This window comes from Arthroderma uncinatum (genome assembly GCF_011692745.1).
Source record: "Arthroderma uncinatum strain CBS 119779 chromosome Unknown scaffold1, whole genome shotgun sequence".
Taxonomy (NCBI): Eukaryota; Fungi; Ascomycota; class Eurotiomycetes; order Onygenales; family Arthrodermataceae; genus Arthroderma; species Arthroderma uncinatum.
Genome location: NW_022983863.1, coordinates 2,033,781 through 2,050,235, shown reverse-complemented (window position 1 = coordinate 2,050,235; position 16,455 = coordinate 2,033,781). Strand labels below are relative to the sequence as shown.

The 16,455-nt window shown below is 48.4% G+C and overlaps 6 protein-coding genes across 6 annotated transcripts; 3 read left to right on the top strand and 3 right to left on the bottom strand.

The window, feature by feature from the left end:
• Positions 1-805: 805 nt before the first annotated feature.
• GIQ15_00643 (lathosterol oxidase) lies at positions 806-1,853 on the top strand (the record flags this gene model as incomplete). The annotated part of the gene is made up of 3 exons (XM_033548060.1): positions 806-1,322; positions 1,388-1,454; positions 1,520-1,853. 3 exons carry the CDS (start codon positions 806-808, stop codon positions 1,851-1,853), a joined length of 918 nt encoding a protein of 305 aa, XP_033409011.1.
• Positions 1,854-2,423: 570 nt separating this feature from the next.
• GIQ15_00642 (Ara2p) lies at positions 2,424-3,635 on the top strand (the record flags this gene model as incomplete). Its single annotated transcript, XM_033548059.1, has 1 exon — positions 2,424-3,635. The coding sequence occupies one exon, from the start codon at positions 2,424-2,426 to the stop codon at positions 3,633-3,635; it is 1,212 nt and encodes a 403-aa protein (XP_033409010.1).
• A 555-nt stretch (positions 3,636-4,190) lies between these two features.
• GIQ15_00641 (Poly(A) RNA polymerase cid14) lies at positions 4,191-6,194 on the bottom strand (the record flags this gene model as incomplete). Its single annotated transcript, XM_033548058.1, has 3 exons — positions 4,191-4,571; positions 4,644-5,334; positions 5,398-6,194. The coding sequence occupies 3 exons, from the start codon at positions 6,192-6,194 to the stop codon at positions 4,191-4,193; spliced, it is 1,869 nt and encodes a 622-aa protein (XP_033409009.1).
• A 4,245-nt stretch (positions 6,195-10,439) lies between these two features.
• On the bottom strand, positions 10,440-12,016 carry GIQ15_00640 (glucosidase 2 subunit beta; the record flags this gene model as incomplete). Its single annotated transcript, XM_033548057.1, has 3 exons — positions 10,440-11,092; positions 11,162-11,890; positions 11,938-12,016. The coding sequence occupies 3 exons, from the start codon at positions 12,014-12,016 to the stop codon at positions 10,440-10,442; spliced, it is 1,461 nt and encodes a 486-aa protein (XP_033409008.1).
• A 522-nt stretch (positions 12,017-12,538) lies between these two features.
• Positions 12,539-13,605, top strand: GIQ15_00639 (replication termination factor; the record flags this gene model as incomplete). Its single annotated transcript, XM_033548056.1, has 3 exons — positions 12,539-12,558; positions 12,617-13,082; positions 13,147-13,605. 3 exons carry the CDS (start codon positions 12,539-12,541, stop codon positions 13,603-13,605), a joined length of 945 nt encoding a protein of 314 aa, XP_033409007.1.
• Positions 13,606-14,474: 869 nt separating this feature from the next.
• Positions 14,475-15,801, bottom strand: GIQ15_00638 (uncharacterized protein; the record flags this gene model as incomplete). The annotated part of the gene is made up of 3 exons (XM_033548055.1): positions 14,475-14,768; positions 14,835-15,261; positions 15,335-15,801. 3 exons carry the CDS (start codon positions 15,799-15,801, stop codon positions 14,475-14,477), a joined length of 1,188 nt encoding a protein of 395 aa, XP_033409006.1.
• Positions 15,802-16,455: the final 654 nt, after the last annotated feature.

Genomic DNA, 16,455 nt, shown 5'->3' with positions numbered 1-16,455 from the left:
ACGGTCCGTACTCGGCCTTGACAGCGAGCGAGAGGCTTGCGGCGTGGGAGCAGGCCTGGTGGAAGAATTGCAGCTTGTGGTTTTGGTCTTTTCGTTGAACTTGCAACTTTCATCCAGAAGTAGAATATTACATAAGCCACTTGAATCTGGTCTTGGCATTTCTCTCAAATCTTCAACTTTTCCTCGAATAAACAAGATAGGAAGAGAAACAGGAGAACGTCTACGGAGAATAATCCTTTGATATCTTCTAGAGGTTACAGGGGATTCTCACGGTAGTTGCAAGATATGTTGATGCGAGTTCCTGACGCTGTCCTGCATCAAAAGCCATAACTAGTGCAGCTAAACCTCTACTGATCAATCTAGCAATTACCATCAATCGCTCCTGGTGGTCTATCCCCAGGTTTACTGATATTCTAGGCTCCATGCACAGTATTAGAGTCTATACCGTGCCCCTGTACTACAGGCCTATAGCCGTACTTGAAAATGGCTAATAGCTAGGAGTTATAAGAGATACGCGTTATGGTGGTGTGACTCGGCGTGTCAAAGTACCGAATAGTAGCAGCCAAAACTAGCACCAGGACAGGCGCATTTCAACTGATCATGCACATCTTCAGCGTCTTTATATAATGGCTTTCGGAGCATAAAAGGTCCATCCTTCCGCATCTTCCGAATTACGTGGATCACCGAACACGCTGGTCTCCTTTTTTCCCGCAAATTTGGGGCAGCCAGACACTCGTCAATCCGACAATATTCCATCCAGCTCTCCCTACTGTGACGTCCATAACCTAACTTGCGCTGATTAAATATGGACGTCGCCATAGATTTCTTGGACCCTTTGGTATTCGATAAAGCGTACGCCTACTTCGTCCCAGCAGCTACCTCCAATGCCGCCACATCGTCCAATTCGATATCAGCGTGGCCGCGGGACAGCGTCCTACGACAATGCATCTCGATTCTAGTGATCACGCAGATTGGCGCTACAATGCTGTACTGGGTCTTCAGCGCCCTTTCATACTACTTCGTCTTCGACCGGCGGCTCGAATACCACCCGCGCTTCCTCAAGAACCAGGTTCGGCAGGAGATAGTGTCGTCAATGATGGCCGTCCCGTGGATCAACATCCTCACCCTCCCATTCTTCCTGGCCGAGGTGCGCGGCAAGAGCTTTTTATATACCAGGGTAGATGAGTATGGCTGGGCGTGGTTGGGTGTTTCAGCTATCTTGTTCATGATCTGGAACGACTTCCTCATCTATTGGATTCATAGACTTGAGCATCACCCCAGCGTCTACAAGTACATCCATAAACCACACCACAAATGGATTAGTATGGATCACTATGCATTCTTTTCTTGTATCGACTAGTGTAGACGCGTCGACTAACCTGTCTAGTGCCAACTCCATGGGCGGCTCTCGCCTTCCACCCCCTTGACGGATATGTTCAGTCTCTGCCGTACCAGTAAGGCGTCCATGCTATCAAAGCCAATTATAGAGATGCGGATATTTCTGACAGCTCTTCTCTAGCGTCTTCGTCTTCGTTTGCCCTGTGCAAAAGTATCTCTACATGGCGATGTTCGTTCTCGTGCAGATATGGACCATCTTCATCCACGATGGCGATATGATATCCGGCCACTGGCTTGAAAAATACATCAATAGCCCGGCTCACCACACCCTCCATCACCTCTACTTTACTGTCAACTACGGTCAGTATTTCACCTGGGCCGACAACTACTTTGATTCGCATCGTACACCGTGCCCTGAGCTAGATCCGCTCCATGATGCCCTGCGAGTCATGCGCGAAAAGGGACTTGTGGACGAGAGTGGTAATATGATTCCCAAGAAGAAGAAGAAGGAGTAGGAGATTCCCGTCGTATCGAATATGATCTGTGGATGGAGAGTAGAATCTTGGTGGCATTCATTCGGCACTACAACGTACGGCTCTTTTAATATAGAATCCCTAGGCTAGCAAAACCGTGTCGCCAAAATACACGGGTTTGTGAGATAGACCGGGCCTACATTTAATATGTATATATATATCAATTAATTCCACATAAATGGTTGTCTTTTTGAGACTTTAGCATCAGGCCGCAGACAAGGTTATTAAAAAGTTACAATTTAAACGTAATTTTTTGCACCACCATAGAGGGTATTTATATAAATGGATGAAAACACCTTCGCCATTCTCACTTACTTACAAATGGAAAAGAGTATCTTCACCTCGAACCTCTAGAAACGCTTGAATCTTTTTTGAATAACATGGAATCTGTCCAACTCTCCCACCCTGCCTCCCTCTGACAAACGCATCCTTGACCATCCCACCCCGCTTCTATCTGGCAGCATTTAGGAGTGATATATCAGAACAGAAGTGATAAAAGTCCTGTACGGAGTATATACATATCATACCTCGCGATATCTTGTATCAGTCAAAATGGGAGTCCCGCCTATTCCAGTCTCCAGCGACTTGCCACCACTTATCATGGGAACGGCCACCTTCAATGGCCAATACAATGCAAACCCTTATGAGCTTCCTACGACAGAACTCGTCCACCGTGCTCTATCTGCCGGAATTTGCGCTTTTGATACCTCCCCTTATTATGGCCCGGCAGAGGAACTACTTGGAAAGGCCCTTTCTACCCCGTTCGTTCGTGACAACTATCCACGGGATACGTATCGGCTGCTCACCAAAGTAGGCCGGATAGCGGCGTCGACCTTTGACTATTCCCCATCTTGGATCCGGCGCAGCATTAAACGCAGCTTGTCCCGCCTGGGAACATCGTACCTTGACGTTGTCTATTGCCATGACGTGGAGTTCGTTACGCCAGATGAAGTGTTGATAGCTGTTCAAGAACTCCGGAAGATCCGCGACACAGAAGGGACTATTCATTATATTGGAATATCAGGCTACCCCGTTGACGTACTCTGTTCCCTGGCTAAGATGGTCCTAGAGAAAACTAGTCAACCCATAGATATCGTTATGTCTTATGCAAATTTCACCTTGCAAAACACTCTTCTGGCCACCGAGGGGCTCCCACGATTGACTGCAGCTGGCGTGGATTGCGTTCTTAACGCCTCTCCGTTAGGAATGGGGCTCCTCAGGCGCAACGGAGTACCTATTGGTAGTATGGGAGACTTTCACCCGGCCCCTAGCCCTCTACGTGAGGCGATCCACAAAGCGAGCCTTTGGACCGATAAGCAAGGGGAAAAGATTGAGGTTGTTGCCATTCGATATGCCCTTGAAAACTGGCTTCATGAGGCTGCTGCCGTCGGTGCATCTGGCCTACCTACTGCTGCTTCCAGGGAGGGCAACGGTTCTGGTCCGCGTAGGCTGGGAGGTAGCGTTATGGGAGTGAGCAATCTTGCTGAGTTGGAGGAAACCATGCGTGTTTGGAAAACTATTCTCGACACTCTGCCAGCTGGAGCTATCAATCCCCAGACCAGGGAAGGGCATGCTGTGTTGAGTGATGACCAGACACCGCCAGAGACACAGCGGATCCAAACGCTGACGAAGGGAATACGTGATATCCTGGGCCCAGAATGGGTGGATTACGCATGGGAAAGTCCCGATACCGGTTTTGTGAACACGCCTCTGCCCGATCACCCACCACCCGTTGTAGATGGGGATCCTCAGACCAAGCCCTGATTACATTCGATCCTATGGGCGTTTGCTATCTTACGAACTGGGTGTTAGTATTGGATATTTACTACAGTCGTCTGCCCACTTCTAAAGTGGTGATGTATGCGTCTAATCATATTGTACATAACTTCTATTAGAGCGATTAGAATGAATCATTGCAGACACCCACCTTATCGCCCCTAAAAAATGATATCTGGGGTATCAGCGTACGCAATGCGAAAATTGGAATAAAAGTACATAAGACATAGAATGTCGAATCACGAAAGGCTGTCAAGGATAAAGCATGTTCGCAGCCCGATTTCAAATGGGCGGCATGCTGTCGGTTGAAGGGATGTATAGTGTAGACTTCCCTCAATCATAATTGGTGTCATTCCTTTAGGCAAAGGATATGATGCTGCGGGTTCATGCAGGATTATGCCCATATCAGGGAAAGCTTGCTATAAATACCAGCCAGGAATGACAGGTACACCCCTCCAGGCAAAGGTTGAACTTTAATATTCAAATACAAGGCGTCGTGCTCTCTTGATACTGCTAATCTAGATCTGTGGATAGATCTTTTTGTCAGGTATTTGATGGTGGAGGCGGAGGCGGAGTTGGAGATGCCATTAGAGGAGGCGGAGGTGGTGGCGGAGTGTCAAGCGCTACAGTGCCCTGATAGCCTGCAAACCTACGATCGCCAACGAAAAAATCACGCAGGTGTTTTCTCTGCTCCAGGAACGAATCGTAGTTGGCAGCTATTATTGATCCAAGCAAGCTGCTTGTATTTTGTGGGCGGCACGAAGCCGCATAGATGTTCTCCTTTATCGAGTTATGCGCATCAGAAAATGCTTGGAATATCCGTGGAATCTCTTTAGTCCCACCAGAGATATCATTATCTGGATTGTTGGGGTCAATTATTGAAAGCCTCGTCCCCTTGTTTGCGTTATATATGCCACGCAAATTCTGGACGAAAAAATTCAGTAAGTCATTAGCACTTCAGCTAGTTAGGTTAGGAAAGAGAAGGAGATGGCCTACCTTGTAGAAATACCCTGGTGGGTCGAACTGTATGCCCACCGTACCTGCGTCAAACCTGGAGCCATACAAGTCAAAGAAATCCATTAGAACGGAGCCAAGGTTTGGTTCTCCGACTCCTCGAGGCAAATGCTGAAGTATGCTTGTGACCAAACATATAATTGAGAAACCACCCAATCCGCCAGTGGAAACATCGTTGAGCCCTCGAATTAGAAGAAATTGTTTGATAATGGAGGCTATGACTGGCATAGCCGGATAGTCTTCTTTCCAAGCTTTGAACGTATCAATAGCTGCTAGCCCACTGCTGTTGTCGAAAGACAAATCCACTTTAAGCCCAGTGAGGCTATCCACAAACTTGATGATGGGAACGCGCGCGTGCGCAATAGTTTCAATCGACCCAGGAATTGCAACTCCAAGCCCGCGGAGATATTCAGCGAAGCTGTATATATCCCGAACTTTCTGGCAGATACTTTTCCTGCTAGAGGACATAAACTGGCGTGAGAGCAACACAAGATCCATATCTGCAGTAGGAAGGTACAGACCTGATGCAAATGACCCAAACGCATATAGTTTTGCGCCATAGAACCTTTGCCCAAAGTACGACTGAAGTCTGGATATCAGGTCACGTCTAACAATGTCTTCGTACTCTGTGGGTTTTACCCAGTGGTAGAAGTCTAGAATTTCTTTATGTAGTCTGAAACACCTAATTAGTATCCTAGAAGACGAAAAGGGGATGATAAGTGTTGCGAGTACTCACTTAGTTCCTACGTGGAGAGCTGATGAGTCTGACCGATTGAACCAAGGAGTTGGATCCTGTCCACCACGCGACCTCCAGATATCAAGGGGCGAGCCATCTGCATTAAAGAATTTCGGCCCTTTCTTCCCCCTTTTCACCGTTCCAGTGATCTCGTCGTCTCGATTTCGCTTCCGGTTGCCCAAGGCCGAATCACTTCTTTCAAGGCCTGCTGCTCTCGGTCCACTTGGAGCATTTTCCGGCGGCATATTCAGGTCCGGCTCCTCCGCGCCCAAAGATATAAAGTCATCGTTCGACACAACGGGGTTACTGGCCTCTGTAGTCGCGAGGACTGTGGGCGTTATCCGTGCCTTCCTTATCAGCTTCACGAAGTCTCTCTTCTTCCCTTGCCTTTCCTCTTCTGGCGGCAGTACGGTATAGGGATCAGGATTTGACCATTTTGGCGCGGGCGGTGCAGTTTCGGGTTCGCGTTCAATCGCCCGTTTCTTCCGCGGTGGCTGCGCGCTCTCGTCCTGCTCGTCGTGCCCATCAGCAGAGGACACGTCCATTTCAGCTTCCTCGCTGTCCGTAAGGTCTTCAAGCGCTAGGAATTTCTTTGCTGGAGCTTCATTGTCCGGATCGCCTATGAATTCCGGGGTGGTCTCGCGCTTTGCTCGTAGTAATGGCCGTGTCGAGGGGGTCGCCCGGAACGTAAATTCGTGGTGGTGCTGGCGACCACCGCGACGACCATGGCCACGGCCATCACGCTCGCGCCGGCCGTCACCGTTGCCATTCCCGCGGAAGACGTATGGCTGCGACATGCTGTCGTCTCTGTCGTCTCTGCCGTCCTGTCGCGGTCTTCAGTCGTCGGTCTTCGAGCAAGCGGAAGAGTCGAAGATGGCGTTTTTGGTGCAGGGAAATTTTGTCGCACCGTAAAAGGCGGTAAGTTGCGGCAGTTGCCCCCAAGGTTCGAGTTTTCCCACTTTTATAAAAAGGAGGCCGGCGCCTTTTCCATTCACTGTTCACTGTTCACTATTCACTACGGAGTTGGAGACACGGTGAATAGTCTATGCATGGCTACTACGAGTGAATGACGATATGTGGTGACGCTGAGGGCGATGGCGGCTCTGCTGGTGTCGAGTCTCGCGTCATTAGGCTGGCTGCAGGTGAGGCTTCTTGCAGCGGGCGAGCACTTGCATAGTGAGGCGACGTTTATTCCAACTCGACTCGACCAGAATGGACAGCATGAGACAAGAAGAGACAGTATAAGACCAGAGGAGACAGTATGAGACAAGAAAGGCAGAGACGTCGTGATCTTGCTTGAGGTGGCTACATGGCAGACTCCCAGGATGCCTATGCCCTTGGTATACGAGCTGACCTTAGAGCGTTCTACGACCAAATGTTAGGAGCAACAGAACTGCTTATTGATATCTATTCACCAGACATAACGAAGGCTATCCCTTCAATAGAGTCAGTCAACTGCAAATGTTGGGCACCAGGGCGCTGAATCCATACCTATATCAGGAACTAGATGTGGCCAACCTGCTGGCTTATCTTCCGACAACCCGGCCTTAACTCACGGTCTATCGATGATTGAACGATATGGTCAAGGTCGTCGAACGATATTCCTGGGATGGATGGGCCATGGCGTACATACATGCGATGCAGAGATGGTCGACGGCGATACCAACGAAAACAGAGCCATGTCCGCACCGTGCTATATGGCTCGGCGGCGTCATGCGAACGAAACCTGTCCACTGGAAGTTCGTTTCTCCTGTTCTTTGCGATGCATCCTCCGAATGACATGGATGGGATAGGCTGGCTTCCCCTGCTCCTCTGTATGGATTCTTGCCTGCATCCATCGCTAGCAAAAATACCTCAGCGCCTTGCAGCGAACATTCCGACCCAGCCTAAGTACGGACAGACAGGTGACTTTGTCCATCGTCATAGGCCGGGGAAGGACGAAGTTGTCACAGGTTTTACGCCTAGTCATGGCCCCTTGTACCTCTACATAGGCGTGGGCGTGGATTACTATTGGTGGCGATGTCGAGTGACTTACCCCGCTACCCATCCCTCCAAAACCTCCGGTATTTATATATGAACGCCAGCACCGCCCGTTTCTTCTTCCTCCGCCTTTCCACCGACGCAAACATCCAGCAAACCAGCCTACGCCGAATACGCCAGCTCAAAACAAATACCAGATACCTCGTTTATCTCTCCAGATATTTCAAAAATGGGTAAGCTGAATAGGCTATCTCTGCCTTAATCTCGGGTTACTAATGAGACTCGTCATGCTCACCCTTCTTTTTTTATATAGCTCCTTCCCAGACTGCTCTAGTTAACTACCAGTGCGACAACCCTAACTGCAAATGTGGTGATGCCTGCAAGTGTCCCGCCGGCTCGTGCAAATGCGGCGTAAGTCTACCAGATCTGCCGCCAGGCAAGTCATCTCTCGCGCAGCCTACTGACACATCCAAGGCCTAAACGGGGTTTCCCCCTGCCATGACGAAACTCGATGACAGTTATATCGCGGGCGTGCTGTCCGAAAACCTCTGGCCCACCGAGCGAGGGTCAAGGCAGCCGTTCCTCCATCGACCAACAAGCCTTCCAACCAAGCTTTTCTCATCCTGGATATGTTTAAAGCCGGAAATATAATAAAAAGACGGGAATTCGATATTGATAGGCTACATGTTTCGCTAAAAAGGGATAACTGCAATATAACTAAATTATGAGAGAAAAGAAACGTCGTCATCCTTCTTCCTCGACCCTTTTTCCTCGGGGTTTGATACATTTACGGGAAAGTATTCCGTGCCGCCGTGGCTGGATAGCATCAAGCAACCCAGTCTTGGTTTCTCGTACAGTACGTACTCGGGGGATCACACTCGTTCTCCCCAGGTTTCAAAGCCAAGATAGCGTTCGAGGAGGCGAAAAAAAGGAATGCTATTACGTAGATATAATAGACCTGTCAGCCGAACTTCGTATATCCGCCATAATTAAGTGTCCAGAAACTAGCTGGCGATTCGCTAACTTCCCGCATATCCCCAAAGTTGCCTTGGGCCTGTCATTGGAGACATCAGACTCCCTAGCGCCGAACCTCCAGCTCCTCACAGCTCTGGTCATCGCGCTATAACTACAACAACTTGGTTATGTACATACGAGGTGTCCTGACAGGCAGAGCGGTCTCGGCAGCCGGAATGGTGGCCCTGAAAGCCAATAACTTCGAGACTCCTTACACCACACCAGACATCCTGCCAGGTTGACCTGACACTATAAGGTATGCAAGGCGAGGCCAGAGGAGATAGCCGAGCTTCCTCGTTGACGCCCATATACAGCAATAATATGCAGTCACACGGCCTCCCTTATGTCTAAGTGAAGCGGGATTTGTTTCCTGGCGAAGAAGAGTTTTGATATCGTTTATCGTTTTTTTACGGGCCTGCTCGTTGCTTTTTGCGCTCCTGTGACTCCATCCCGAACACGTAGCAGCGACAGCTAATGAACGACCAGATGCCATTTGCAGCCTCGGAAGGCAGAATACAACTCTTGTTCCGCATAATTCACGCTATCGCAGAGCTCCACACCGCGGGGTTTGCGGCCAGCTGCTTGATGTCACAGTGCAGGCCATTTCACCCATCGACCGGACATGTCCAGGGGATATCCGCCGGATATATGTACGCATTCGATGCATACGGCGTACAGGACAAGGGGGATGCAGCAGATATGCTGAGTTTAGTCTGGATTTTGGCGTTGTAACGCTGATGCATGGTTATCTGGGTTCCGGACGCTACGCTCTTTGGTGCCCTCATGCAAAGGAATGCAATGCATGTTTATTTCCTTTTTGTTATTCTGATGTTTGATACCCTTGCCCTATGGCGTCTGGTGGTATCGCCGGTAGTGTTGGAAGGGGGGCCAGTGGCTTTCTATCCAGTTCTATCCCGAGGGATGAATGGCTTCAGTTACTTGTCCGTCTAAACGCTTGTCTCTGATTCGACTTCCCACTCTCCACACTCTTCTGCTGTTCGGGCTATCAAGGCCGAGTGAGGGGTTGGGGATATCAAACAGCCCTCCGCAGCTTCAACATAAAAGGCAGCTCCTCTCCCCGTATATTCCTCTTCTTCTTCTTCCTCTTCCCATCACGACACAAGAATCCAAAGCAATCTACAAACTTCCAACTCAACCAAATCTTCAGACACTTTCGTCAACCCAAACCCCCCCCAAATCAATCAAAATGGCCCCATGCTCTTGCAACTGCTGCCCAGGAGAGTGCTCCAGCTGCTCTTGCGACACCTGCAAGGTGAGAATACCCCCTGATCTATACAAATTCCTCGAGGAACCGTGTTTGAATACAGACCCCAAAATCCTAACATAAAACACCATGATAGCACTAAATGAACTATGAACGTCATCCCGACCCTTTAATTTCTCTCTCCTCCATATTGCAGCGACAACATCGACTCCTCCCGCCGAACACCTCAAATACCGGGCCAAAACTGCATTGACAACATCCACCTCGCTTGAACCCAGACAACCACCCCAATGCGCAGGATATAGGAGACATGGGAACGGATTTTGGACATACGACTTTTTTGAGGACCGACCTTGTTTATATTTCTTCCTGCTAGCTCTGAAGCCAGCCAGTCAATTCACCGCACACTCCTTTTATGTCAATTTAAACGACTTGGTTTTTGACAAAAACCCCTATAGTTACAGCCATAGAAGAATCAAGTCACCAATCTGCAGGCCTGCAAACAAATTCTCGCTTACTTCCATCTCTTTTTCCTTAATAGATCATCATATTATACAGGTTGAATTAAGCAATGCGTTGAGTTAAGCAATTACAGCTAGTACCTCTAAAGGGGTAACGTTGGGGTCCCGTGCGTTGATATTAGTGCCAGAGGAGAAACTTGTATCAGCTAGAGACGAAAGTATGTTTCTATCCAATTTGCATGTCAATACGAGAACGATTTCTGGCCTGAAGTAAGTTCTATAGCCAACCGGATGTAAACTAGTTCTATATACGGCTTAGAAAAAAAGCAAAGGCCCTAGTGTCCAATCGTCCTATAATATTTTTATAGCTCATCCTTTCCGCTGCTTTCCGCCTCATTCTTCCCTGGAGAGTCACAGACTGCGGGGGTGGTCACGAATATAGAGTAGATACACTTCTCGTCCTCTGAGATTTTCGTCAGCTCGTTGTTCTCACCACACTCCAGAATCACTGTCGTCGATCGAGAGGGGCCGTTCCAGCATGATTGGCCGTTGGTGTACAAGAGCGTGACCTTCGTTTTCTGTACAATTTGGCCAGATGGGGTGGCCTCGTCCACAACCATGGAGGAGATCTTCTCGAAATTGCCCATCGTCGTATCTCCACGGCCTTTCTTGGATTTCTGCTTAGTCTGCTCCATCCAGCAGAGTTCATAAGTATACTCGCCTGAATCCTTGGAGATACATTCTCCCTTGAGTGCTCGGAAAACAGAGTCAGCGCCAAAGTCATGTTCGAGGTCGCCTTTGTGTCTCTTGATTTCTGATTTTTTCGAGTCAAGAGAAGACTGTGCGTTAGAAACTCGGTCTCTGGCTTCTTTCACTGCTCGTGGTTCATTCGAGTCACTATCAAGTGAATTATCTGCAAGAAGGCCGTTCGAGACCAATGCGGATCGGAGGCCGGAAAGGCTATCTTCGATGGAGTTCACAACACTAGCAGGCAAGAAATATGCCAACTTGTATACTAAACTGTATGTTAGAAATACGTCCTGAATAAATAAAAAAAGGGTACAATCCTCAGTTTTAGACTCACTTAACCCGACTTCGGCTTCTTCCGCCCACTGTTCCGGGTCGTTGAATGGTTCATCGTGCTCGGGTTTAAGGGCATCAAAGAGGTCGGCATCCCCAAAGAGGTCACCGTCCCCTTCTTCCTTTCGTGCAATGTAGTCCTCCCAACTACGCACAGCACGTTTTACACCCTCGTCGTTGAAGTTCGGGTTATACTCTTCTTTAAATTTGGAAAGTATCCCCTCGGCCTCACGCAAGAGATTTACCACTTGATCCCTTTGGTGGTGTACTTCCGCTAGTACGGTTCGGAGGGTATCAGTCCTAGTCTTTGCAAGTTGTGCCAGCTCATAGGCCTTTCCTTGTTTCTGACCACCAGCTGATTTACCCCTGTTGTTTGCTCGGACAGTCTCCAACTCTGCCTCGAGGTCCTTGACTGAAACTTCAAGCTCCTGGGCTTCCTTCTCAAGAACGGAAATTCGCTCCTGCATTTCCCGTTTCGTTTTGGATGACTTGGCAACGAGTTCCTTGCGTTTTCGTAAAGCTGTAGCGTATGATTTATCTTTCTCCTCTTCGGTCTTCTTCCATTGCTTTCCGATCTCCTTGCATTTATCCTCGCATTTTAGACCGCCAACGTGTGCCCACTCATCACTTCCGTCACAGCATATGTCGTAGTCACAGACCCCATCGTTGACTCTCTGGAAGTTGACATAAAGAGGGACATGGCCTTTATTCTTGCAGTAAAAGCCTGGGAGTGCTAGTGTGTTATTTGTCTTATCATTTCCAGGGTTGGATGAATATGACGGAGAGAGGGAGGATATAAATGAGCAAGCCGAGGTGCCAGGTTCATCACTGCCGTCTGGACAGTCACAATAGTCATCATTAACGGCAGAGAATGGTATCTTGATCGAAGGGTTAGAAATGCATGTAAAGCTCGTTGTGTCCTTGTAAAACTTGGCAACTAAATTGCGTCCGAACCGCCAGTTAGCCTGATTGGTTGCTTAATCTGAATATGAGGATATCAAGAAGGTAGATGGTGGACTTTACATTCTGGCCCTACTCCCCTCGGACGGGGTCCTTTCTCGCCTGCGGCTACACATAGTGTAGGACCCACGGCCGCCGTAAACAATAGCAAGAGGGAGCCTCGGTTCATGGTGATGGCATTGGGCCACGTCCAAAGCGCGACTCAGCAGCCTAAGTGACTTGGCTCAAAAAGCAGCTGTTGCAAAGCCAGTATGCGGCCGTTGGAAGATGAACTTGGAGTTGACCGGACAGTTGTCTTGTTCTTAAGCTTCCTCCACCGCGGCGGGAGCTTGTGGTCACGTGCCGAGGAGAGGCGATATCAAACTTCGAGATAGGGACTCCAGCCTGGACACCAGCAACCAACAGCTGAATACTGCTTAAGATGGGTAATGACGGTGGAAGGTGAGTTGTTCTCTCATATATAGTTTAATGACCGCGTTTCTAACATCGACCTATTTAGCATCCCGACTCGCCGCGAGCTGGTGAAGGAAGCTGCGCGGAATCCAAACACTACGCAGCTGAAGGAGACGCTTCGCGAACACCTCGAACATTTCTGGACTACATGTCCTTTGTCTCACAAGAGGTTACTGCATCCTATAGTGTCAGATGCTGTAGGGAACTTATACAATAAAGATGCCCTTTTGCAGTACCTTCTCCCCGGAGATGATATCGAGGCGATTAGCTCAAAGGCCGACTGCGATGAAGTTCTCCAAGGAAGAGTCAAATCGCTGCGTGATGTGGTTGAGCTCAAGTTCGAAGCCGATGGAAATGCCGAAGCGCCAAATGGGAAACAGAAAGGGCGGTGGATCTGCCCGGTTACCCAAAAGGAGCTTGGCCCAAACGCGAAGTCTGTGTATCTGGTTCCCTGCGGACACGTATTTTCTGAGGGGGCCATCCGCGAAATGAAAGCTGATAAATGCTTACAAGTAAGTGCGACTGCGCTCCTACCAGACGTTTGTTGAGTGCCTGCTAACAAATACATCTCTATAGTGCAACGAGCCATACGAATCAACCGACATAATTTCAATTCTTCCAACTGATAAGTCAGAAAAGGAACGCCTGAAATTGCGAGTCGAAGAATTATCTCATCGGGGCCTCGCCCACTCTTTGAAAAAGCTTCCTGGATCAAGCAAAAAGAGGAAGAAGAACCGTATGGATGCAAACGGCGATGTCGAAAATGGCATTAAATCAGAGCCCCCATCAAATGGCAAAGTCAACGGCAGCAGCAAGACGCCTATTCTATCTTCCACTTCTGCACCTGTGGGGATCAAGAACGCGGACACCGCCATGTTAACCGCCAGAGTCCTCGAGGAACAGAACGAGCGCCGCAAGCGTAAGAAGACCTCAGGGACAAGTGACGCCGTCCAATCCCTTTTCACGTCCAAGAATAAAAAGGGCGGGAACAATAACATGGACTTTATGACTCGAGGCTTCTCAATTCCACATTAGCCTACCGACAACGTCATTCCCATTCCTTGTTCGCTGTGAACTGCTTATACCTAGTAGTATGTTATTTTTACTACACGACGATGTGATTATTCTACAACAAAGCGGTCATAGAGCAAGATACCTCGCCCTCGGCGATCTGGGGTCATTGCTCCATGGATTTCCGAAATAACCCATAACCACAGGCAAGAATTCAAATCAGCCTTGCTTGGGCTACCGAAGAGGACATCTTATCTTAACCCTCAAGTGGGAACCCCGTTTCGCCATAGGCTCACTACTAGCCTCGGTCTACACATTATGTCAGAGCTAGCTGTAACATATCGATCTCCCTTCTAACACAGCGAATGTGTATGTTTGCCGACGATAAAGCAGGCTCAACAAGGGGCACGCCTACCAATAAGCGGACCTATTTGACGCGATAACATCCCAAAATTTATTTTCGACATTGAGGATGTGAAAATAAAGTCCCACATAGGCTACGTGAGTCTATAGAATTCCTATACACCACAATGAATAGTGGTTACAAACATTTCTAAATACCTAAAAGCTTACAATGCTTAAGCTGGTATTAAAGATGCCTAAAGAATCAAAGGACGAGTATATACTTGGCTGGGAGTTAACAGGATTACTCTGGCGTGTTATTGCGTCGCGTCCATTTCAAGTTTTAATCGACTTAAATAAAACGATATCCTACAAGTCGTCAAATGATCAGAATATGACATGCTCAAGATAAAGTACATTTATTCTAAAATTAACCCGCCATAACGAAGGAAAGTGTCCTATTTTACATGCAATATGTAGATTGCTCTCGAAGGCTCTTTTGAGGGATCTGACACCCACTAAGCTTGATTTGGGAGCATGAGCGCACACGATCATGCTGTTTTGCGGCCAGTAACCGGTAGACCCCTCTTAATAAGTTCTTCCTCGATAACTTTCCATTGGCCGGTCTCTATTTCGCGGTCGATGGGGGTTTGTCTCCTATCGTAAATCTTGACGTTAGGGATGCCATCGAATATGCCTTCGGCGAGGAGTTGGTCGGCAAGTTTGGTTGGTTTTGGAGTCGAAGCGCGGATGAGATATTCTAGGACAGCTGAGGGATTGGACATTGATGCAAGTTCGTGGTCGGGAATGAGATGTCCTGTCAACTGACTGGCCCTTTTAAGGTACTGGTAGAGGGAATATTGTTAGTATCAAGCAAATATACTGCAAAGGCTATACAAGGAGAGACATACGGCAAATTTCAAATCTGGAGATCCCAAGGCAACATTTAGGAACTCTGTATTCTTAGGTGGGCTAAGTTCGAAGGACGACGTCTCCTGCGTGAGTTCGGATGCAGAGTTCATCTCGGACTCCGTCGAAGGGACTTCTTCAGTGGCTGCAGGCTCCTCGGTAGAAATCGCGTCAAATTCACGGAAGAATTCAAAGATTTTAGCCTTCACATCTTCGCTGGGGAAAGCCAATGCAGCTTCAGACCCATCGGTAGATGGAGTAACCTCGACCTGGTTGATGAGAGCTAAAGTCTCAGGTCCATGTTCCAAAATATCGCAGGCAGACCCCAGTGGCTTATTGAGCTCTTTCAAAACGCTCAATTCGACCATAACCTGGTGCAGGATAGCTAAAATATCGTCATTGTTCGTAACCTTTTCACGTCGCATAAATCTGTATATAATAACTCAGTTAGTCTCTCTAATTGCTTCCTCCCTCAAGAGGTAAAGCCGAAGAAATAACTTACGCATCAAATCTATCCATCTCGGTTGCTGGTTTATCCCACCATTCTCCCAAGGATCCAATATGTTCTAAGCCATCCCATGTCGTCGCAGGTACATAATCCCCTACTGGCTCAGCACTTGCTTCCGCCGTTGCGGCCTGGACAGGCTCTTCTGGGACTTCGTGCGACTCGGGCTCTCTGGAGACTTCTCCTTTCGACTCTCGAAACTCACGAGCTCTTCTCTCGAGTATGCTTTCACCCCCATATGGATCCTTCAGACCTGGAGGATTTTCTGTACCCCATAGCTTTCGTCGTACTATTTCGGTGAATGGAAGGTTGTCAGACGAGTTGTATCGACGGCTTGCGGTGTAAATCAGATTTCGGGTTCTTGGGAGCGATTGCCAGCGGCAATTCGTGCAGACATAGCGAGAACCGGATAGCTGCGACGGCAGTGCCTCCAACGACCGCAACAGGGGCCTTGACGATGGCATTGTGCTGGTTGTATTCGTTGCGATAGTTGCTGCACTTTATCCCAGTCGAAACAATTCATCTTCAATCAAAAAGGACTTTTATGCCAAGGCTAGGCACGTGATAGTTTACCATACCCCAGAGAAAGTTTATTTTGCACACTTCTTACTGAATATCAAGATGGGACTTATTAAAAGTAAAGACACGCAATAGAAGAGCAATTAGTTGAATTATTTTAATAATCCTGAATGTATGATCGATCCCTAGTGTACAGTTTACAACCCCAAAATCAGGTTGAAAGCAGAAGGCAAGGAACCAGTCCTTCTTCATTTCAACGCGGCGACCAACACCAAATACTGGCCATTGGATAATATGCAGAAGGAAAAGGGTATCTCTATACGGGAAAACGAGAAATCCAGCGAGTTAAAGAAATAAACTGAGAAGATCCCTATCCATAAGGCGACGTAGGGCTGGCTGGTTGAGATGGTTGCCGACCGGGAGTTTTGGATATGATAGCCGGTAGTTGGTGCACATCCTAAGAGTATACAAAGTGGCTATAGTGTCCAGGGACACGGCGTTGGCATTTGTCACAGTCAGCCCGAAATCCCATTGCTATGCTAGGTTTCTTCGGTGGCCTGGGTGTGGTTGGCGGCGTGCGGATGATCTTGTTCTCGAGG